A 26,014-nucleotide genomic window follows, 5' to 3' on the forward strand; every position below is an offset into this window, starting at 1 on the left:
AGAACTATCACAATATCCACCATGGTGTCTGACATTTGCTTACTATATGTTTCTAGGATGAATAATTAAAGATTCTAAATAGATGACATCACTAGATGTAAACATATAGTATTTTGTATGAAAGGCTAATGATCAGTGTTTTCATTTAGGGATTAATATTACTTGGCTTACCTAAGGTTGCTGCTTTTATTAGAATGGCCAGTGTGGCTCAGTTGGTTGGAGCATCATCCTGTGCACTGAATGGATGCTGGGTTTGATTCCGGGTCAGAGCACATACCTAAGTTTTGGGTTCAGTCTCCCACAGGGGTGTGTACCGGAGGCAACCAATAAATGCTTCTCTCATGCACTGATATCTCCCCCCCCCCCTCCTTGTCTCTCTCTCCCTGTCTCTGCCCCCATTCCCCTCTCTTTAAAATCAGTAAAACATCCTCGGGTAAGGATTCAAAAAAAGAATGGGGATTCAGGTCATGATATTGTGCCACATATTTGGACTGCCCATTAGCAATCAGTATCTACTGCCCAGTATTACCAGCTTTAGCTAGATAAAAACTTTTACTAAGAATGATAAAACTTCTGAGACATACCTATAATAAAAACTATCCAGCGATAATTTATCAAGTTAAAACAGACAAATGACCAAAAAAATTCATATATTAACAAGTAAAAAAACACCTTGTTTATGGGAAAGTTTCCTCTTCTAACCACTACAAATACATCCTAATGTTTCTGCTGCTTCACATCACTCAGATGCTTATATATGTTTACTTTTATATGAACACAAGATAAAGAGAGTGGTATATGCTAATTTCAGATTTTTTAAAAGCAAAGATCTATATTGGACAAAATGCAAGTATAAAGTATATATTAAATAAGGAGTATTATTTGGATAAAATTGTTTTCTGGGGCTTTCTTGGGATTATTTCTAGAATTCATAGATATTAACAGATCTTAAATATTAAATTTATATTGAAAATTAGGCTATAGAAGAATTGACAAAATTATATAATAAGAGATAATTTCCACTCATTAAAAGCATAAAAAAATGTTTAAAGCACTTATTAGTACTCTAAATTGAAATTTATAGAAGCAAAAAAAATCTAGTCCCAGAACCAAAGGAAGGGAATCAAAACATAGATTACAGGTGAACACTAACTTCCCTATGGTCTAAATGACCTGAGGACTGGATTTTCTAATCCTGTATGAGAAGAGGAGATCTAGACATGACCCTTTCATGAAGCTTAGTCTTTTTAGGGAAGGCTCAGAGAAACTTGGTTGTTTGTCCAGGGGCTTGTAAAAAATGAAAGAAAGACAAAGAAATAAAAGAGGAGCTACCAGCACAAAACCAAAACCCTAAACTTGTGCCATACCACATATAGGATAGTACATGATGCGAGAATAAGAACTGCAAAACAACAAATAAATATTGAAATTTCTAGAACCACTGAAAATTCAGGGACAATGCAGAAGCCAGTGTATATTTATGCTGTAGGACCATATGCTCCTAGAGTCATAATGCAGACAAAGGAAAGCATGATAAAAGAATAGACAGCATATTAAATAAAAAGTTAATTAATATGCTGCTAAAAATACAAAGTTAAATTTACTTCTAGCCTGACCAGTGTGGCTCAGTGGTTGAGCATTGACCCAGGAACCAGGAGATCACAGCTGGATTCCCATTCAGGGCACAGGCCCAAGCTGAGGACTCGATCCCCAGTAGGGGGGCGTGCAGGAGGCAGCCGATAGATGATATTTGCAATGTTTCCCTCTCACTGATGTTTCTATCTTTCTACCCCTCTCCCTTCCTCTCTCTCTAGACATCAATAAAAACATTTCTTAAAAAATTACTTTTAGAAATGCATAAAATTTTAATTGAAAATAAAAATCAATGGAAAATTAAACAAACAGATTAGAGGCACAACTGAAGAGTAACTCATCCAATAAATGTGAGCTCACTCCCCAGAATGCAGCACAGTAAAGAGGGAAAAAAATGAAATGGACATTAAGAGACACTGAGCATAAAAATGGGTAAACCCAACACTTTTTTAATGGAAATTCCAGAAGTAGAGAACAAAGACTTGAAAAGATGATATTGAACATTTTCCATAACTGAAAAATGGCATGACTCTTCAAGTTATCATAGCATAGAAAAAATGGCAGCTCAGTAGCCAGGAGCAACCTTGTACCGGATCTTGGTTTCTAATAGCATTCTCCAACAGAAGAAACCAGCGCTCCTTGGAGAAATGGCCGATAACTGACTCTAGGACTGGGTCAGGATATATGTAAGTTAACCCTGAGCAACCTACAGGGCTAGAAAATAAGGTAGTGTCCAAAAGAAATGCCTGAGTTGATGGGGTATGTCAGAGGGACACAGGAACTGACTTAAAGAGCTTCCCCTGGCTGAAGCTGGAACAATGGGAGCAATAAAATAAGCCAAGTAGCATGAACCCTGTGGATAAAACTACTTAAATTCAAATAGAAATTGATCATCAAGGACATCTTTACCGTAAATTCCGTTTCAAAGCAGAATAAAGCCAGCTTTCAATTGATGTCACATTCAGAGTGGTGATAGTTTGTTCAAATGCATACGAATTAGTCCTGTATATGCCTCATGCTTTCGTTGGATTACATTTTCATTTCTTATGGCTCCATTATTTTTCAGGCCTTTTCTTTTTAGAATTCTTAAATATATCATGCTTTAGTTTTTTAGGTGTTTAGGACTCTGCCAACCTTTTTTTTCCTCTCTCTCTCTAAAATAAATAATTTAGTTTTTTCATATGCCATATTGCCAGCCAGATTAACTTCAGCTCTCTATTATGAGCACCAATGTTCTTTCCATTCTTATATCATTAAATATAGAATAAGTGAGATTATCTTTTATTTCTTATATTTGCCAACTTTATAAAATCTATAGAGTTAATCATTTTGACTGAATGAAGAAACTGAAACTGGCTACACACGTACAAACCATTCTCACTCAAATAATCTAACTTTTCTATTTACCATGATGTTTTTGCTACCAGCTGTCTGATAGACTATATTCTTATCTTAAAGATCTAGTTTTCTTAGAATTTTAGGCTTTATAATATTTTTTCTTAGTATAACTCACATGCCATAGAAATTTTGGCAATTGCTTGGTTTACTGCAGCTCAAAGCACTGACTTGATTTCCCTTCATGCCTTTGCTATTCTCTACTGTTAATGAAATAAGCCTCATTTAGAGACTTAGTCTAGTTTAGTCATATTTTTAAAAAACTAAAAAACATGTTATTTAGATTATGAATTAAGACATTTCCTCTGTGGAGTAATTATATGGCTCTACTGCCTATGGTATTAAAACATGAAATAAGCTCCAATGCGTAGGTTTGCATACTAAGGTCTACTTATTGCTCTGGGTAACTGTAAATTCTCACTAGTGTTTGTTAAAATTATTTGGCAAAGATTCTAAACCACTCAATGAACATGAACCTGAATCCTTCATCCTACTGATGTCCAGAGTTGAATTATTAGCTGCTGTCTGAGATGTTTTTTTTCAGTCTTCGTATTTGAATACATACAATGTTATTGGTAAATTATTTCTGCAAATTATTCAATTTCTAGCTATTGTTTGTGGGGATTGTTTAAAGACTATAAAATGCACTTTTATCAAATCTATACTTTTTTATCAAAACTCCACCTTTATCAAATGGAGTTTTACCATTTTCCTTTATGGAAATACTACCTGACCTTGAGTAACTTACCCCACCTCAGGCACACCAGCTTGAACTTACAGTATATGTATCAAAGGAATTGCTCAGCTTTATTTAATTTGTTGAATTCGATAAAAATAGTTTTACATCTTTAATGTATATCACTTTGAAGCTGTGAAGAATTATCACTAGACTTCCTAGCAGTTCAAATGATATTCAAATATGTGACTGTCTCTGAAAATCCTGTCAATTCACTTTTCTTAGTTCCCTTCAGATGAAACCATTATACCTTCAATTATTATAACCAGCATTTATTAAGCACAAACTATGCAACGGGTGCCACGTTAAGCCCAAGAGTATACGGCGAAAACTCCTGCAAAGGGACTTGGAGCCTGGAGGGACAGATAGACATGTAAACTGCTCTTATATGAGGTGCTGAGTATTTAATATAGAAACAAAAGGGGACTTCAGTGGCATGAAACAGGGAGCGTCCAGCCCGGGACTTGAATGACAGAGAACAGCAAGACGGGTAGAGAGAGGAGTTGTTTCCTTGAGTCTTGGGGTTGAGGTATCCGCCCGGAGCACAAGAGGGGGAGTCAGTGCCGGTAAAGGAAGCAGGATGAACACATGGGAAAATGAGGAACAGATGACATATTTGTGAAGCCTTCAGTTGCAGGTGCTTCTGAGAAGAGTTGCAGAAAATGAGAACGGAAAACTAAGCCAATAGCAAAAATAAAAGACTTGTAATGCCTTGATTAGAGGTTTGGGTTTATGTAGTAGCTAATGGTCATCCTTTGACTGATGAAGAGATACTTTGAAAGTACAATCTGTAGAACTTGCTGATCAATGGAGGGAGGGCTGAGAGAAGAAGAGCTGTCTAGACATCAACCTTGGACAACTATTAGAATCACTAACATATTTAATAGTGTGAAATCTAAAAATGATTAAAAGGAGTATTCAAATTTAATGAAAACATCACAAGATAATGCTTTTATTTGTTGTTTTGGTTTTTTCCCCAGTGGGAGAGATTTCTGAAGTTTGCCCAGAAGCCACTGATTTTTTGTGCCACGACAAGAAGTGCATTGCATCCCACCTTGTCTGCGACTATAAACCAGACTGCTCGGATAGGTCTGACGAAGCTCGCTGCGGTAAGCATCTTTGTTCCATGCTGCCAATTCAGCACAGCTTTTCACTTTATTTGTAGAGAAACATATTGGCATTGATAACTGAGAAGAAATGTTCTTTTCATGCACTGGAGTAGAGTTAAAATAGCCAAAACATTTTTTCTACTTCTCTATGAAAATATCCAGATGGCAGTCCTCTCATTCTTTTTACTCCTATACTGAAAACTGCAACAAATCTATAGCAAATCATGTTACGAAAATTTCCCATCAGACCATTGTATAGAACAGTGAGTGGAGTCAGAATTAAAATTGTCAGACTCTGAACTAGCAGGCTACATTTCTCCATTGATTTTCATTACTGTTTCTATTTCTTTTTATAAAAAATGTTGATTTTTATAGATCAAGCTAAAAATTAGCACTTGAAATAAATACTAGTTTAGTGACTAATTTTTCAATTACATTATACTGGAAAAAGAGGACATGATGAGCCACATTATTTATTTTTATTCAAGCTGTAATTCAAGTGATTTTTTTAAAAGTCATGTATAAAACCAAGTATGCATTTTTAAAATATGAGCATGGATCAAAATCCAAATACATTTTTTTCATATATCTTACTGGTGAGCATTCATGTGGAACCTTGATACCGTACAGGCTACCTGTTGCAGTTAGCATTTGCTGCATAACAAACTACCTCAAATTTAGTGGCCTAAACAAGTTTCATTTTACTCACAATTTTGTGGGTCAGTCATTCAAGAAGGAATCAGGTAGGCAGTTTGTCTCTGATCACATGGTTCAAACTGGTACGACTGTAACTGGGTGATCATTTCCAAGATGTCTCCATCCCTTCTGAGTCTGGCACATTGGAATTCTTTGGTTTCTCTGTCTGACTCAACAAGGAATGTCATCTTCCAGGGCAATCTCTGTGGGTTGGGCTTTTAATAACATGGTTGTCACAGGGGAGCCAGATAACTTGAATGGGATTGGCTTTTACCAAGTGAATGCTCCAAGAGCAAGTATTGCAAGGGCCTCAAGAAAATTAGCATGAGTTTTTTTGAATTAGCCTCAGAAGTTCCAGAATGTCACACCTGGCACTCCTTATTGGTCATACAAATAATAAAGTCTAGCCTAGGTTCAAAGAGAAAATGTGAACCGACTCCACCTCTCAATGGGAAAATGTCACCCCATGCACAGGGGAGGAGTCCCATGTGTCATGTTTAAATTTTTATTTTTAGCTCAGTATCAGTTTTATTCCTTAGGATCATATTGTGGGGATGCTTCTGAGTGTTCATGTTCTCTTTTTAGCATGTTATTTTTTAAATTGTGGTAAAATATAGGTAACATAAAATTTAACATTTTAAACTGTACAGTTCAGTGTCATTAAGTACATTCACACAGTTGTGCGGCCAACATCACCAGCCATCTCTAGAACATTTTATCTTGAAATATTATATTTCTATGCCCATTAAAAAATAACCCTCTATTCTCCCCAAACCTCAGCCCACAGCAACCACTATTCTACCTTTTTTTTAAAATGCATTTGACAACTCTAAGTATCTCATATAAGTGAAATCATACAGTATTTGTCTTTTTTTGTTAATGGCTCATTTCACTTGGCATAATGTTCTCAACATTCATCCCATATTTTAGTTTTAAATCAAAGTATAAAAAGAAGTGAAAATGATTTTCATTTAAAAAATGATATTATGAATACTACACTATTATATCCTTAATTTAAAATGAATTATATATTTTCTTTGTAATATATGTATTTTCAAATGAAATTTATAATACATTGAACAATACTTTCTAATGTTATTTCTAACTTCTTTTAAGTGCAACAAAAATCCATTTTTTAAATTGATTATATAGAGAGGAAGTTTCCCTTAGATTAGAGAGAGAGAGCAAGATAGAAAGAGAGAAACATCTGTGTGACAGAGAAATATCAATCGGTGACCTCCTGCACTCTCCCAGACCAGGGATCAAACCTGCAAACTGGGCATGTGCCCTGAAGGGGAATTAAACCCATTACCTTTTGGTGTACCGATGATGCTCCAACCAACTGAGGCACACTGGCCAGGGCCAAAATACATTTTTTTTTATACTGACTGTAAGGACTTGATTTCAATGGAATTCTAAAACAGTGCTTTCAAACAGTTGTAAAATCACCATTTCCCCCAGCAAAACACCAGCAAAACAATAAAAAGTGGGCCAAACTTATAAAGTTTGTAAAGGAAAAATAATTGAAATATGATGGCATCACCATATATATCCAGTGGGAAAGGAAAACTGTCACATGCGCATAGAAAAGTTACTACAGACAGTAAAAATTATCTTCCTCTGTGTAAAGATGTATGTATATTGAAAATATTTATATAAGTATTATACTCTTTCATTTATTCCTCTCCCTAGTATGGCCTAGGAACAACTTTCTAAACATTAAATATGTAAAAACAAACAAAACACTGTTTTAGGCTTCAAAAATTTACTTTGTACTATGGAAAAAAACTATGAAGAAAAATGTATTAAAATATAATGTGGTGGGTTTTTTTTCTTTTTAAAGAAGTTGTTAGTAAATGAAAGGTTTCCTGGCTAATTTTAAAGCATAACAAGTTTATCAACAATAAGGTTATCACAGCTTATCCAGAGAGTGCACATGAAAGATAGTATGTGTATGCACACCTGTGTGTACAATATAGAAATATACTTACAAATATTGGAAAGAGTTATAGGTATTTTGGTTCTTCAGATGTGAATGCTGCCTATGTTTGTTGGTTTTTTTGCTTCATTCATTTTTCCTCTCAGGCTGTCTTATATATTTTTTTCACAGTTATTTGAGGTATTGATGTAAAAACACACAGGAGGTTTGATTTTCCGAAACTGAAGTTAATTACATATTTATATCTGTTAACGGTATCCACAATTTTGATGGACAACTGCAAGAAATAGTTGAATTTATTAATATAAAAGTAATATGTTGACAAATTAAATAGTCACATTTCTTACAACCCCTTGATAGACTTTGTTCATATCCAAAAAGAACACTACACAGCACATACAAATATACAGGGGACTTATTGGTTCTATAAGTTGACTTCATTAATATTTTATATTGATGGTCCTTTAGATATATTCTCCAAAGTAAGTGATCAGGGCTAGATTCCTGAAGCCAGATAATCTATGTGCGTAATGAAATAAATTACAACATTTTCAAAATGACCTTTGGAGAAACATAGAAAGAATTGACCTTTTGGGTTATTAAACTGAAGTCTTCATTTTTACTTTGACTCTCACTTGTTGGGCAATTATTTAAATTCTCAAAGACTCACTTTCCTCACCTGTTTAGTAGATATAATAACACCCATCTTATTGAGGATTAAATGAAATCATGTAAAGAATTAATAATGTTAGCTTCTTCCATATCATTTCTACATTCTCTTCAAATTTGTGAGTCATGTCCTATTTACATGCCCTTTATACTTCTCAGAAAATAAATGCAGTTATTTCTCATGACTAAATTTTTACTGTAGGTAAAATTTACTGTAGATAACTTTTTCTTTTGCGTCTTTACCTCCTGTTGCAAAATGGTTAATAACAAGTAAGATCTATTATTTAAAAAACAATAGTTAAGTCATAGAATGTGCTCTCTTCTTTCATGAAAGAAAATTATCACCTAAACCATGTATCAGGCGCCCCTGTGTTCTCAGTTGGGGTGCTTTCTGGACATGCTGGTGGTCGCTTTCCCTCTTGCCCCTTATAGAGGCAAACATCCTTATTCAGTCATGTCACTCTTTCCCATGCTACCCAGATTCTTAAAAGTCCTTCTCAATGCAGCAAAGAAGCCATTTCACAATGAGGAGAAACGATTTAATGTTCCTGTATTATGCATTATGGTATGGCAAAATATGGTGGACATGTGGATGTAAGGAATTAAACATAATTATGAAGCTATCTCTTAAAAAATATGTTAGTGATCAATATTTACACTGACTATACAACCATATTATGCCACTGGGAAAATGCCCATTGTTTAGAAGAGTGTTAGTAATGCTCTGACTCCTTCAAGGAATCATGCTAAAGATCACAATTTAGAAAATAGTTTTTCTAAAGCAATAGCAATTTTAAAAATATAGATGATACATATTCCTCATCAAGAAATATTAAAAAGACTTCATATTATCCATCATTCAATAATTATATATGGAAACTCTTATAATATATATAATGTGGTTCACTAGTAATTACTGACCACATGGAAACATTTAGAGTAATGCAATGGTAAACAGCAAGTAAAATGACAATATAAAATAAACAAGTAATGAATTTCCAAATTAATAGTAACAACTATAATGGCTGTTGAGTGCCATAACACACATCGCACCCTGAGAACTGACATGGTCTGCAAACGGAGAGATAGCACATAAGTTGGACAATCAAGAAAGCATATGATTTGTTAGATGCAACAGAGAAGATAAAAATACTTGTAGCAGAAATTCCAACCTTAAGCAGTTTAGATAGACAGTAAGCCCTGCTAGTTGCCTTTCATTTATTTTTGTTCCTTAAAAACAGAACTCCAGTTTTATTTGGGGCAGCATTGTGACCAGCTACAAAAAATCATCATCTCCAATCTTCCTTATAGCCACCATAGACCAATGCGATATACTTGGGAATTTGGGGAGGCGTGCCTTTCAGAAAGAAAAGGCACTTTCCTCTTTCTGTTTCCTTCAATGCCTTGAATATTTGTGACCTTGAGAAGTACAGCAATAATCTTGCAACCACACATGAGCATGAGGGTGATAAGATGACAACATGGAAAGATGGGGAATGTGCGCTTCACACTGCATGGTTGAACCACAGTGCGAACCTTAAACTGACAACTTCCCCGCTTATTGTTAATTGAGACAAATTAATTCCTGTCTGTTTGAATTACTGTTATTTGGGTTTTCAGTTTCTTGGATTCAAATGCATTTTTCACTGATACAGACGATAAAAATTTATCTCAGATAGAAGTCTAAAAACAAGAAAGCTCTAGATTTTAAGTAACTTTTTTTATCATACTTTTATTATCTCTGACTGGCTTGTTTCACTTAGCATAATACTTTCTAGTTCCCTCCATGCTGTGCCAAAGGATAAAGGATCCTTCTTTTTTATAGCTGCATAGTATTCCATGGTGTAAATGTACCACAGCTTTTTTATCCACTCATCTACTGATGGGCACTTGGGCTGTTTCCAGATCTTAGCTATTGTGAATTGCACTGCTATGAACATAGGGTTGAATAAGTTCTTTGTGATTGGTGTTTTGAGTTCCTTAGGATATATTCCTAGAAGTGGGATCACTAGGTCAAATGGCAGGTCAATTTTTAATCTTTTGAGTAAACTCCATACTGCTTTCCATAGTGGCTGCACCAGTCTGCATTCCCACCAGCAGTGCACTAGGGCACCCTTTTCTCCACACCCTCGCCAACACTTGTAGTTCCTTGACTTGTTGATGGCAGCCATTCTGACAGGTGTGAAGTGACACCTCATTGTGGTTTTAATTTGCATCTCTCTGATGATTAGAGACGTTGAGCATTTTTTCATATGTCTCTTAGCTATCTGTATGTCCTCTTTGGAGAAGTGTCTATTTAGGTCTTTTGCCCATTTTTTAATTGGATTGTTTGTCTTCCTTTTGTTAAGTTGTATGAGTTCCTTATATATTTTGGATATTAACCCTTTATACCACATGATCTCACTTGTATGTGGAATGTAATAAACAAAATAAACTGATGAACAAAATGGATCCAGAGACATAGAAGCATAGAACAGACTGAGGGATCTCAGAGGGAAGGTGGGGAGGAGAGAGTGGGTGGGGAGAGATTAATCAAAGAACTTACATGTTTATAAGCATAACCCATGGACACAGACAATAGTGTGGAGAAGGCCTGGGGGTGGGATGGATGCGGGGTGGAGGGGATCAATGGGGATAAAAAGGAAACATCTGTAATATTTTCAACAATAAAGATGAAGAAACTTAAAAAAACTACACCCAGCAATATTTTAAAACAAAACAAAGCAAAAAAGATTTTTTAAATTAAAATAATATATATATACTTTTATTATCAAAAATATACATCTTTTTTATGCTCTGCCAGCTACAGATAACTGATTTTCTTATAAAGTCAGCTCCTCCCCATATAATCTCTTCAGTCCTGATTATCTCACTTTTACAATGATATCCTGAGAAAGGGCAAATAGACTTTCTTCCTTTTGACTTATTTTTAAGAAAAAAGAAAAACTTTTCCTAGGTGCCTTTTCTCCAATAAGTCCCATTGTCTAGCATTGTATCCCAAGGCTATGCCTAAACTAATTAAGAAAATTGCCCAGCTGATGTGGCTCAATGGTTGAGTATCGGCCTAGGATCCAGGAGATCGAGGTTCCATTCTGACTCAGGGCACATGCCCAGGTTGCAGGCTCAATCCCCAGTAGGGGATGTGCAGGAGGCAGCCGATCAATGACTCTCTCATCACTGATGTTTCTATCTCTCTTTCTCCCTCTCCCTTCCTCCCTGTGAAATCAATAAAAACATATTTAAAAGAGAAAAAGAAAAGAATAGCGACCATCATATCACAATTGCTGAAATAAACCATGAGTCAGCCCTGGGATGGAGAAGGGAGCTGTTTCACCCATGAAACACATATCTGAGTGAAAGAGCTTTATATCAGAAGAAAATTGTGATTCTGTCCTGAGCAAGATAGGGAAGGAATGACTGACAAATGAGCACCCAACTGCTAGAGAAAACATTTAAAAAAGTGAGAAGTAGTCTTAAACATAAAAGTTGAAAATAGTCTATTTTTATTTAAGAGATACTTTTCTGAAAAATTTGGTTGGCAGGCAGTTTTAAACATGAGACAGATTTCAGCCTAAAAACAGTTTGCATTACAGGAAAGGTTACTGTATTCAAGGCGAGATTTTGGAGAGTATCTTCAGACAGTGTGAAAACTTGAATATTTTTAGCAAGGGAAATAAAGTTAGAACGTTCTTAAAGATGATTAATGTGGTTTGTGTTTGTAAGGTTGAAGCCTACATTACAGAAAGAGACTCAATTAAATCAGGGGGCTGAACCAGTGGAACTGGAATGGGGACTCTGGAACTGCAAGGAGGGAAATGAATTAAATAAGTTTTCAAAGGGAGAAGCTATAGGTATCGGTGATAGATTGGATATACAAATGAAGAACGTAGAATCAAAGATAACTCCAAAGTTTGAATCTTTAGAAAGAGAGAGAAGATTCATGCTATGAAATTAATCAATAATCTCAAAGAGAAGAGCCCATTTGGGGAGGTGAATAATGAATTTGTTTTAGGCTTTTTGGCTTCCAGGTGATGACTGCGTGTTACAAGTGAAATGTTCAAGGGGCATTTGAAGATAGACACCTGCCTTTCATCCTGGCGGTAGATTTGTAGGCCATTTGCATAAAAGTGTGAAGGGCCATGGGACAGGATGCTTGAAGATATGTAGAGTGAGAAATTTAAGCAAATAAATACATAGCCTTTTAAATCCAGGACACCATGACCATGTCTGCAAGTTATAGGAAAGGAATTAGTAGAGAATGGGAGATTGAAGAGCATGGAAAAGTTGTGTAACTTTGAAATAAATGAGGCTGTGGGATGCTAAATGCAGTGTTGCTAAGGAGGAGAGATCATAAACAGAGATTAGCACTAGGGAGGAAAAGGGACCTAATTTGAAGTAGAGAGACTGAAATATAAGAGAATGGATCCTGATTGTATAGATTATCCTTAGAGTCAAAGATAAAGGTCATATATTGAATAAATTGGAGCTAGAGGGAAAAGGGTGGTCACAGAGAACAGAAAAGATGTAGGATAATTATTGGAGGGCCTGTGTGTCAGGGAGTTAGCTACACAGACATAGAGCAGTGCAGAACCTGCATGTGATATTATTCTGAAGAACCCGCAATGGCTGTCTTGTTTGTACATTGGCAGATTCTGCATGTTTGCAGTTGTGTTAACTAAACACCCGGAGAACTGAATCTCTCACTTTCATCCATATTGTTTGCATAATATCAACCTATCTATACCATAGGTTTGGTACTGAAAAGCATAGAGAAAGATATACAGGGCCCATAGAGAAACACATAAAAATCAATGGATTGTAAGTTATGTAGAATGAATGAAAGAAAGGTACATAATTAAAAATGATTTTACATTTGGGCATAAGATGCCGTCATGCCTGGGATGTGAAGTGCTAATACTTTATGAAAATACTCTGAGATCCAGAATATTTTCTATAAAAATATGAAAGCTATGTTTGCTATATGTTTGGTGTCCATTTTAACAGCAAGTTTTTCCTTCTGTTGAAGTTTCTATAGGCTAACATTAGTTTTATGTTAAGAAAAAGTGTTAAGCGAGAAACCACGTGAAGAAGAAATGTTAAAAATAACACAAACTTCATCTTTCTGGGGGGGAAAAAAAAGGAAAAGTCAATGACAGTCTCAGTTGATTCATGCCGATTCAGTCACCCAATAATTCATTTTTACGGTGGTTGCTCTAATACAATAACTGCTGCGCAAAACAAGAAAAAGAAAAATGAAAGCAGATATCAGGGTGTGATGATGGCACTTTTCACAGCTGACTAGCTATTATCTCAACTAGCTATTAGCACAACAACTCAGTTATTACCTAGGACTCTCTATTGTGAATAACTTAATTTTAATGAGTTATCAATCAGCACTTTTAGTAGAGAACGTCTCTCATTATTTACTGCCTAGCGCTGAGATGCTGTACGTGGGTGATTGGTGTGGTATGCAGAAAGGGTTTGTGTCCATACAGTTCACTGTTTCTCCCAAAGGCACCTTTTCTTTAGTAAATGATTTTGTCTCTCTAATGGTCTATGCTGTTCAAACACCAGAGTACACAGGACAACTGAAGATATTGATTTATTGGAACTGAGTTATCATCAGTGTTATCATAACTTTATGTTCATTGTTTATATGTAGACAGTTTTATCTTTCATCTATATGTATTATTAGTCAATCCATGTAACTCCTTAATGGATGAATGACAATATTCTTGCACTACTTCTAGACCCTGTGATAAAAAAGCTAGTGTACAGCTGATGTTATCAATGGTTGCAAATGTCCTGGTTCTATAAATTTATTTATAAAGATTTAGGATATACAGACACTAATTAAAATCACCACTAATGTAGTGTAATATCAAGTGCGATATGGATTTTCAGAACATTCCGTTAAAATTTTTGTCTCCTTAGGCCAGTACACAACCACAGCAGGAAGCTGCAGTTTTGAAACAGCTTCAGGAAACTGGACCATGGCCTGCAGTCTTACTCAAGACTCTGGAGATGACTTGGACTGGGCTATTGGCAGCAGAATTCCTGCTGAAGCACTGAGTGCAGACTCTGATCATACACCAGGTAAATCTGCTAGAGATACACAGGCCAAGTAAACAACTCCTGGAAACTGTTTTATCTATTTGAGTGAATGCTGGAGTGCATCCCTTATGTATGGGAGGGGCATGGGAGTGGGGGTGGGGAGTAAAAATCAATAGGGCGTATGAAAAGAGAGTTTGTCCTTTCTATTTAACCCGTGAATTACTGAATAGACTCAGAACTGTCATTGCTACTCCATGACTCATATTTTAAGAGACTCACAGATTTTATTTCCTCTACCCTAAATGTATCCCTTAAATCTCCAATCAGGGCAGGGACAAGTAGGGGGCAATCCAATTAATGCATGCAATAGGCAAAGGTTTATAATTAGCAATGATAAGAGTTCTCATGATGCCACAATGGCCAGTAGCCAGCCACCAATTTTATTCTAGTCCCTCTGAAGTGCCAGGACAGAGACATAAAAGGTAAGTGGTGATGGAGGAATGAGCATCTACAAAGTCTTGACAGGTTTTGCTTTGTGCCCTGTGACTTGAGATTAATGTAATCTTTAATGGTTTTACAGTTAATAGAGTTAGAGTATAAGTAGGCTTATAACTTCATTTACTTTGACCCTGAAGTCTTGCCTACTCAGTACTTTTCTTTTCTTAGGAATTAACTTTTCCTAGGAATAAAAAGTAACTATTTTTATAAAAAGTTTTCTTAGTAATAAACAACAACTTAAGAATTTTGCGATGGTTAATTTTATGTATCAACTTAGAGGAGTTATTGGATGAGGTTAATATTTTTTAATTTTTTAAAATATATATTTATTGATTTCAGAGAGAAGAAGAGAGAGAGAGAGAGAAATGTCAGTGAGAGAGTCACTGATCAGCTGCCTCCTGCACACCCTCTGCTGAGGATCAAGCCTGAAACTCGGGCATGTGACCTAACTGGGAGTCAAACAGGGATCTCCTGGAGAGTAGATTGATGGTCAACTCCTGAACCACACTAGCCAGGCAACATTTATTTTTTTTAATCCTCACCAGATGATATGTTTTTATTGATTTTTAGAGAGAGAGGAAGAGAGAGAGAGAGAAGCATCAATGTGAGAGAGAAACATCGATCAGTTGCCTCCTGTACACTCCCCAACTGGGGACTGAACCCAAAACCTAGGTATGGGCCCTGACCAGGAATTGAATCCACAAACTTTTGGTGTACGGGAAGACACTCCAACCCCTGAGCTGCCTGTCCAGGACACCATTTTCTTTTCACATTTTACATTCAACATTATTTTGTATTAGTTTCAGGTGGACAACATAGTAGTTAGACAATCATACACTCTGCAAAGTGTTCCCCCTGATATTTCCAGCATCCAATTGGCACCATACATAGTTATTACAGCATTATTGACTGTATTCCCTATGCTGTACTTTACATCCCTGACTATTTTGTAACTACCAGTCTGTAATTCTCAATCCCTTCACCTTTTCACCCAGTACCCCAACTCTCCTTCCATCTGGCAACCATCAGTCTGTTCTCTGTATCTATGATTCTGTCTCTGTTTTGTTTGTGTATATTGTTCTTTAGATTCCACATATAAGTGAAACCATATAGTATTTGTCTTTCTCTGAATGTCGTATTTTTCTTAGCATAATACCCTGTAGGTCCATCCATGTTGTTGCAATAATAAGATTTTGTTCTTTCTTATGGGCGAGTAGTATTCCGTTGTATATATGTACCACAACTATTTTATGCACTCATCTATTGATGGCAGTTAGTTTGCCTCCATAAGCAATGAACACAGGTGCATATATTCTTTCAAATTAGTGTTTTGGGTTTCTTTTGATATATACTTAAAAGTGAAACCACTGGGTGATAATGCAGTTCCATTTTTAATTTTTTGAGGAAACTCCATACAATATTCCACAGTGGCTGCGCCGATCTGCATTCCCACCAACAGTGCACGAGGGTCCCCCTTTCCCCACATCCTCGCCATCACGTGTTGTTTGTTAATGTATTGATGGCAGCCATTCTGACAGGTGTGAGGTGATATCTCATTGTGGTTTTAAGTTGCATCTCTCTGATGATTAGTGATATTGAGCATCTTTTCATATTAGCCATTTATATGTCATGAGGTTAACATTTAAATCAGTAAACTTCAAGCAGATTGCCCTCCATTATGCGGGTGGTCTTCATCTAATCAGTTGATGACTTAAATAGAACAAAACAGATGGGCAGGTCAAGCAAAAGTTAATTTCCCCAACAGGCTGCCTTTGTACTTCATCTACACCATTGACTCTCTTGTGTGTCCAGCCTGCTGGCCCACACTGCAGATCTGAGGCTTGCTGATATCCGCTTATGAGCCATTTACTTATAATAAATATCTTTATATGCATTCTATTAGTTCTGCTTTTCTAGAGAAACCTAACAAATAAAATGTTACTCAGAAGGATAAAAGCATAGGCACAATGAGAAAGAACAAGTTTAAAAGGAATTAAAATAACTTTTTATAGAAAAAGTATATGAGGTTGGCCCAGCCATTTTATGGCTAGTGAGAAGAAAACAAGTTTTATTTATATTTCAGGCCGAGTGAAAATGATATGATGCTTAGTTATAACATGTGTGCCCATTCGTATTTAAAGTTGTTCCCTAATTCATTCTCATATTGAATATTCTTATTTCTTTTGACCTGCCAAGTTGTATTTTCTCTTCCTTTTACCAAGTTATTTTTTTCTCCTTAAAAAACATGAAGTTAGTATACACCAGGTTATATGTTAAAAGAACAGAAAAGAGAGTCAAGACACTGAGGTCAGTAATTAAGAGCATTTAATATATAACAATGTTAATTCAATGAAAAAAAAGATGTATTATTTAATACAGTGCTGGTACATCTGGTTATTCACCTGGAAAGAAACGAAATTAAACCCATTTTTCTTCTGTATATTTTATATACAGAAATATAGTCAAGATTGATTAAGGACTTACATGTAACAAATAATAACAATAAAATTCTTGCAAGAAAGCAGTGGGTAAAACAATGTGCATTTTAAAGGCAGGATCTAATTTCCAAATGTTCAGAAGCTATAAAAGAAAAGATGTACGTATTTCATTATGTGAAGTTGTAACTGTGTTCTAAAACTTCCATAAACAAAATCAACAGGCACATAATAGGTTAGAAAATTTTCTTTACAGATTATAAATAAGATTATATAAATAACTTTTACAAACTTACTAGAAACGACAATTTTAACAACCAGAAAAGTTTTGCATACCAATTCATAGACAAATTCATATAATCAACAAATATATCAAATGATGCTCAAGTTCACAAGTCATCAGAAAAATGAAGATTAAATAATAAAAAGACAGGAAAAGGTTTTCAAAGCCACCTATAAATGGCTGAGGGAAGGAGTAGGGAGGGGAACAGGAGAAAGATACTTGTACATGGTTATGGGAAATTTTCCATTTTGGAAAGTATTCTGGCCATATAGAAGAAAAAAAAGAAAAAAGAAAAAAGACCAACAGAGAAGCTCATGCGTATAGGGATATTTACTTCCGCATTATTTGTAGTTGAAAAAAAAGGGAAATAAAATGAATGCCCATTATTCATACACTTATTTATTTGTTCCTTTGCTGCTTTATTGGTTTATTGAGGCCCAGGCATTGTTGTGGGTCCTGGGAACACATTAGTGAGTAAAACAGGTAAAAATTGCTGTGGAAGTGGAGTTCACGTTTTACGAGGAGAGACAAAGTAATGAACAAACTTAGTAAGTAAATAGATGATCTGGACCGTTAGAAGGTGAGAGAAATGGAATAAGTAGGACTGAGAAGGCCAAAGGATGGGTGCGCGCATTGCATTTGATGGGGAAAGGGGTAGGGGGGGAGAGCAGTTTAAATGGGTTGGTCAAAGTAGGCTGCATTGAGAAAATGCCATTTGAGAAAAGACTTGAAAGAGGTGAAGGAGTGAGCCATGTGGACACCCAAGGAAAGTGACAGAGTGACAGCAGAGTGACAGCCAGCACCAAATGCCCTAAGATCATAGTATGCCTGGTCAGTGTCTCAACCTAGGCTCAACAATGAATATATATTTAGATGTATTGATGGTTTGGGTCATCGAAGTAACTGTTGTGGGGCCGTCCTGTGCAGTGTAGGAATTTGGCAGCATCCCTGATCTCTGCCACTACTTGCAGTAGCACTTCTCTCCTAGTCTTGACAACTTAAAATGTCTTTAGAAATTGCCAACTATTCCCTGGGGGCCAAAATCACCACCTTTCCAGCCCCCACTTCAGTTGAGAACCTGGAGGAACAACCTGGAGGCCAGTGTCACATGTTAAACACAGCATGCAACATCATGCAGTCACTAAAACAGTTTCATGTATGCATTTGATGTGTAGGGATTTCCAAAAGATATTATTAAAGGAGTGAAGGAATATGCAAAATGATTGTATAGTATGATCCAGTTTTTCTAAAGCAAAGTGACTAACACCCTTTATTTGTGCATATGAATAAATATGTAGGTAGGTATTTCTATACATAACTATATGAGCATGGATGAAAGGACAATAAAAGATACATATGTATTTATGAACATGGATTACTACTTGGATGGTAGTAGGGTTGGAGTAAAGGGGAGGGGGATATATCCCAAAATAAAGAGAAAACAAGTCAAAACAGAAATTGCACCTCATAAGAAAATCAAATACATGTGATGGTAGAACATCTATGTGTTTGTGGAATTGTGGTGAATATATTTAAATTTGACCATTTAAAAAGCCTGAACTACTACTTTTCATTTTTTAAATATATTTTTTCAATATTTATTTCCTCAATTTTACATTACTAAGGATTATATCTTTTTCTAAAAGTTTTAAAGTATAATTAAGCAGAAAAAAAGAAAAGCTTGTCTAGTAATCCCAGTAGAGAGATACAACCATCTATAAGCTTTGCATTTAGTAATTTGGAAAATACAGTGTAAATAAGTTTTTATGTTATGGAATATTTTTATATACTTTTAATTATAGCATAGTATTTTAATTTTGGATATGTCATAATTTATAAAATTATCTAATGTTAAAGTTAAATTATTTTCTAACATTTGCTATAATAAATATCAACAATGAATATATATTTAGATGTATATTTGTTGTTGTGACATTTCTTATAGTTGTGATATAAATATCACAACAATGGCCCTGGCCTGTGTTGCTCAGTCCTTAGAGCCTGAGCACAGAAGGGTCACGGGTTCGAGTTCCAGTCAAAGGCACATACCTAGGTGACAGGTTCAATCCCGGGCCCTGGTTGGGGCGTGTGCAGGAGGCACCAATTGATGTATCGATGTGTGTGTCTCACATCAATGTTTCTCTCTTTCTCTCTCCTCTCCCTACTCTCTCGACCCACTTCCTCCTCCCTCCCTTCCACTCTCTCTGAAAATCAATGGAAAAGATATCCTTGGGTGAAAATTCACAAAACAAACAAACAACAACAACAAAATATTGTAACAATGAATATACATTTTCTTAACTTTTATGATTATTCCTAGGGATAAGTATATGTTTCTTTACTTAAGAAGTTATGAGAAATAAACAAATTTTTACTTTTGCTACTAAGATCCAGACAGTGATATCTAGATGCAAATGCCTGTGAATTTTTTTTTTAATTTTCCAATTATAGTTGACACCTGGTATCATATTTAGTTTCAGGTATACAGCATAGTTTGTACTTTACAAAGTGATCCTCCCAATACGTTTAGTACTCACCTCACACCATACATAGTTATTACAATATTATTGACTCTATTTTCTATGTGGTATTTTACATCCCCATCACTGTTTTGTGCTTCTCAGTCCCTTCACCTTTTCTTACCTACCCCCAGTTCCTCCCACCTGGCAATCATCAGTTTGTTCTCTGTATCTGAATTTTTGGTTCATTTTCTTTGTGTGAGTTCTTTAGATAACATTGATAGCGTTTGCAGCATGTTTTTTAAATCTTAAGACAGTATTTGAAAATTAAAGAGCAAGTCTGCTAGTCTATTATTAATGATACAAAAAGTATTTAGGTTCAGTGTAGGAAAAGATAAAAGTATAACCAATGGACATGAGAAGGTTTCATACATGTTCAAAAAGATAGACATAGTGATCCATTGATAGCTTTTAATGGAACAATTAAGGACTATTAATGGTACTATTTATTTTTTTAAACTTTCATAGGTTATGTGAGTTCATTAAAGACCACATAAAAGTTTTGGCCTGGTTATTTATGCAATATTGTACACAAGTAAAGTTTTCCAGAGCTAAAGAGAAGTAATCATTCTGAAGAATAGTTTATTATCCTCCCTGTTAATTACTACTTGATACAGTATATTTTTACAAAGTGTTCCCTTCAAAGCAACTTGATTATATCATCCTGATACACTAACATGGCTCACTGAACTTGTTTAGGCATCTCTGAGACAATAGGCTGCTAAATAAATTGTAAGGACATTAATTAATTTTGACCCTCTGGGAAAAACAAAATTCTTTCTGAGAAGGCCAAGAGATTCAAAGAGCTTACAGCCTGTTTCTAAGCATCACAGCATTACTGTTAATTAAAACTGATCTTTTCACTTATTGTTACCACGATGAAGAATTAGATACATAAGGAGGACATTTGCAATGCCCATTGCAAGCCTAGTTATGAGTCTTGTTGGAGCCATTCCTGAAGCTGAAAAGAGAAACTACAAACATTTATCCACTCTGTAGTGTGTACATGAATAGTGTTTAGATTTAGTATATAGGGGATTTAATGGGAAGAGTGACATTTGTTTGTCATGAACTAAAGGTATAATGTACATGACTGCTGTCTCTGTTTTCCCTTCCTCCATAACTTCCTTTTATTTTAATGGTATAATTGACCATCTCCACAATTAGACTATAAACTCTAGGAGTCACATTTTTTGCTATTTTTATAATCACTCCAGCATTTTATTTTATTTTTATTTTTATTTTTTTTAAATATATCTTTATTGATTTCAGGGAGAGGAAAAGAGAGGGAGAGAGAGACAGAAACATCAATGATGAGAGAGTCATTGATCAAGCCCACAACCCGGGCATGTGCCCTGACAGGGAATCGAACCCCGATCGCCTGGATCCTAGGTCGACGCTCAACCGCTGAGCCACACCCGGCTGGGCTCAGCATTTTAGATTAAATAGCACTTGGTACATATTTGTGTAGGTCTCACGTTATTTAGATCTATCTCCTGTATTTTTAAACAGCAGTGTATTTTGAATTAATTAATGCAACAAGCATTTCTTGAATGCCTATTAAATACCACACACAATGTATTGGAACTGAGGGTATGAATTAACTAGTGTTTGTCAAGTGACCGGAATGGAATATGCTGCTTGATACAACCCACATGCTTACTATTGTGCAAGTCTATATTCACAGCTCAAGGTCAGACAATGCCCCAGTCTTCCTGATGCTAATGCTCTAATGCTCTAATGCATTAATAGCAGTTTAAAACATAAAGTGCTCAACAAATATAACTTGATCCGTTGTAGACGGAGCCCTGCAGGCTAGGCAGATGATAATTGCCCTTCCTGTTGGGCAGACTGTACAGACATTATTTCTACATTGTACATGAGGAAAAAGCTAAAGGACTTCTTTAAGCCTGAACCTCTGGTGAAAGAAGCTTAATCCAAGCCCTTCTTCAGGACATCACCGTAGCATGCGCTGTCCGTATTTACAGCTCTGCCTAAATCTTCATATTTCGGTCCAGACTTATATGACCATCTCACCCTGATCTCTGGTATTTGGCACCTGGAGATTCCCATAATCATTTGCTGACCTAATTGGAGCTAGGTCAGCGATACAGAGTTAGATATAGAAAAGTCAAATGATACTGAGACATATCAAAAAATACGATGCCTTCGCCAAGTGGCTCAGTTGGTTAGAGTGTCATCCCTCCACCAAAGGACGTGGTTCGATTCCCAGTCAGGGCACATACCTAGGTTTCCCGTTCACTCCCACTCGAGGTGCCTATGAGAGGCAATGGATTGCTGTTTCTCACATCAATGCTTGCCTCTCTTTCTCTCTTCCTCTTTTTCTAAAATCAATGAAGACATGTCCTCAGGTGAGGATTTATTATTTATTTATTTATTTTTAATTCTCACCCGAGGATACTTTTTCTATTGCTTTTCAGAGAGAGTGAGAGAGAATGAAACACCCACACATCGATTGGTTGCCTCCTACAAGCACCCCAACCAGGGCCTGGGACAAGCCTGCAACTGAGGTACATGCCCTTGGTAGGAATTGCACCCAGGACCCTTCAGTCCACGGGGCCACGCTCTAACCACTAAGAAAAACGGCTAGGGCCTCAGGTGAGGTTTTAAAAAGTATATATGATTTGTAAATCTTTCATTTGTCTTACTTGGTTCTTAAATAATACATTGGAATTTATTATGATACCAGTTCAGAGCAGATTTCTGCTTAATACATGTTTTTTAGACACTTCAAAGGGAGTTAATTACTGATGTAGTATTACTACTACTAATGAGATTAAAGTCTGAGAAAAATATGAAAGGAAAACAACTATGATTTGTATTATGCTTCAGTGACCACGTTGAAAAATACAGGGTGGGACAAAGGTAGGTTTACAGTTATTTGTATGGAACTACTGAGCCGCTGAAATGTGGCTGGGCCAAACTGAGATGTGCTAAAGTAAAATGGAAAATAAGTGTAAAATACATACTAGATTTTGAAGATGTAATACAAATTAACAAAGAAACCCATAAGAGATATCTCATTAATAAGTTGTACATTGATTATATGTTGAAATTAAATCATTAAGGATACATTAGGTTAAATAAAATACATTACTATAAATCAACCTATTTCTTTTCACTTTTTTAAATGCTTCTACTAAGAAGTCTAAAGCTACATATGTGGCTCACAGTATGTTTTGATTAAACAGCCCTATTCTGTATTTCACTGGAGACATGGGGAAGGCTTTCTTATTTATCAAGGGAATAAAACACTTGACTTGACTGAAGAAATACTGGAGTGTCCATCTCTGCATATCTTTAAAGATGGGCCGTCTCTTCATGCTGAATTCATACACTTGCAGTTAGGGACTGCAAAGATGATCTAGCTAACCTCCACTCTATTTTAAGGGAAAGATACTTTAAAAAAAGGCATATAAAAAGCAAAGTGGTGTAATTATAATCTAATCTGATATGTTATCTTCATAATAGCATACTATGTATATTACATCTTCATAGTTAAATAATATGAAGCCTTCTTATATCAAAGTTATTTTTGAATTATTAATATTAATATAATTATATAATTATTATTAATTTCTGAATTAGTCCTCAAATAATTGTCAAAGAGAAGAACCAATGTCATTAAGTCCATATTTACTTTATCTTGTACATGTCTTTCTTTTTCTAATATATAGCTAAAATTGAAGTTAATACTTTGTTTCTTTTATGAAATTAGAGTCTCTGACCTGTTGGACAATATTTAGGATTGTGTAAAAACATCCTTATGAAGGCAGGGATGTTATCACACATCCCTAATTATCTCCATAATTAAATATGTGAATCGTTTATATATATATTTATATATATATATATAAATTTTGTATTAATCCTTATAAGATCTGCATTTTCAGGTGACAGCCTTAAAAGTTTTTCATATGTACTATAATGTGATAATTCTGTTTGGCAGACTGATGCTTTCTTTAATAAAATGTTTAGTTGTTTCACTTACAGAGAATCATATCCTGAAGTTTCTTGAATAGGAAGGTCCTTGCCTTACCACATTACTGGGTTGAAGTTTAGTGGCAATCACTGCATCATGGTTCTCACACATCACCACCTCCACTTTCACCAGAATTTTGACCATCAGCATGATGGCCCCCCTGCCACCTGGGTCATTACTGGTCATTTAAGTTGATTTGCTTTGGATGCTTTGCTTTAGCAATAAATTAAACAGCGTTATCCCCATAGTCTGAACTGGTAGGATGTGGGATTTCATTTTGTAACAATGTATGAATTTATCTCAGGCTATTTTAAAAGCTTTACCTGTTTTCCTTAATTTTTAAAGCTGCTTATTTATTTGTCTTGCTCTAAATGGATGCTTAGCATAACTACAAAATGTTTATGTACTTATTCTAATTTCCTGTCATTGCCAATATTTCTTTTGATTATGCTGAAGTTATGCAAGATAGCATGTATTTGCATTATGAATATTAGTATTTTCTCTGGTCCTCCCCTCTTGTCATCAAATATCAATGTGACTATACATACTACCATTCCCTGAGTGCCGATCACCACGTACCTGGCTTTATTCAAGCTTTTTCCTCTAATCCTCATATTTACCTTGAGGCTTTTTCAGAAGAGGAAACTGATACACAGAGAGAGTAAATAATTTCCCCCCAGCCATTCAGAAGGCACTTGAATCTATCATTGGGACCCATGTCTCTCCAAAGCAAAAGCCCATACTAGTATCGATCAATCTCTACAGCTCAATATGACATTCTCAACACTTCTTGAAATATATCAATTTGATGATCGTACAAATAATGAATAATTGGTAGTTTCTCTTCTAAAACACACAAGCGTTGGAAGTGATAGTTTTGCTATATTAAATGGGTGGCATTTTGTCAATATCAAAGGGCTCAAAACAAACAAGTATGTTTGTTCTACATTTCTTATTGACTCTAGTTGCCATTTTCTTACCGCAGCTCAGTGTCATTTCTGCAATTCTTTGTCTTGTGTTACATTTTAGAAACACAAATTTTCTACTCCAAGTACATAGCAATGCCAAGGAATAGAACTAGGAAGATTTTGGCTGATAAGTCTCAGAATTTGTCTTGCAGATTTAGTTTTCTCACTGCAAAGAGGCAACAAATGATGTGAATCATTTGTTTACCTATTAGAATAAACACAGTTCTCTTCATGAAATCAGAGTGAGTGTTTAGACCATTGGCATTCTGTTTTCCATTGGTATTCAGTTTTCTCTGAGACAGAGAGTTTACTTTAGTGATGATTAGGCAGCAAGAACAAGCCCAGATCATCTATAACTCTTCTGGTTCTTCAACAGTTCTCATGATCAGACAGTGATTTCAATATTGTTACAAAAAAGCATTCTGGGCTCAGACCATGAACCCCTTCCGATCATATACATGTGCCCTATGAATCAGTACCCCATCCAATTCATAGCAAATGTTTCTGCCTCTGGGGAGAAACATAATCTTAATTCCTGTTTTTCTTTCCTTCGTCTTGGTTTATTTAACTACGTACTAGGACCCAGATGATGTTTTCTTTTTACGAAATGCCAAAGGGTATCATCTGTGAGACACAGTATTCAGAGAAAAGCATGTGAATGAACCAATTCTTTTAGAATCCTGGAGGACAAGATTAAACTCTGAATAAGTAATCTGAAATTCTTTTAGGTTAATTATTTCATCTTTCTGCAAGTAACTAAGCATCATAGTTTCTCGAAAAGGAATTTGCTAAATGCATATTTATTTGCAGACTTTCTTTTTCAGTAAAATAATGAACCATTAAACATATCTCTTTCTACCTTCTCAAACCTGCCTCTTTGTATTTCCTCTTTTTTTTGTTGTTAAAGGATCCTGGCACCACTTCTCTATCACTACAGCATATGTTTTGACTTCAAGCATCACAATTCTCAATTTCCTTGGAGGAGAAAAAAAAGAAAGAAAATGAAATATCTAAAGCTAACTTCTCTTTCATTCTGAATATTGTTGTTTTTCATGATTATATCCTAAAATACTATTTCCCGCACATTGTTTGTATCTTTTGCCTCACTACACACACC

At 35.6% G+C, this 26,014-nt stretch overlaps 1 protein-coding gene across 1 annotated transcript in view; it reads left to right on the top strand.

Annotated features, from left to right (window-relative positions):
• Window positions 1–26,014, top strand: part of MALRD1 (MAM and LDL receptor class A domain containing 1) — a 543,727-nt gene that overhangs the window by 351,219 nt on the left and 166,494 nt on the right. The window contains 2 exon segments of the mRNA XM_087815868.1: window positions 4,705–4,833; window positions 14,072–14,233. Of these exon segments, the coding sequence (XP_087671994.1) occupies window positions 4,705–4,833; window positions 14,072–14,233 (291 nt within the window).

Source organism: Miniopterus natalensis, chromosome 1, assembly GCF_054644295.1.
Source record: "Miniopterus natalensis isolate mMinNat1 chromosome 1, mMinNat1.hap1, whole genome shotgun sequence".
NCBI classification, from domain to species: domain Eukaryota; kingdom Metazoa; phylum Chordata; class Mammalia; order Chiroptera; family Miniopteridae; genus Miniopterus; species Miniopterus natalensis.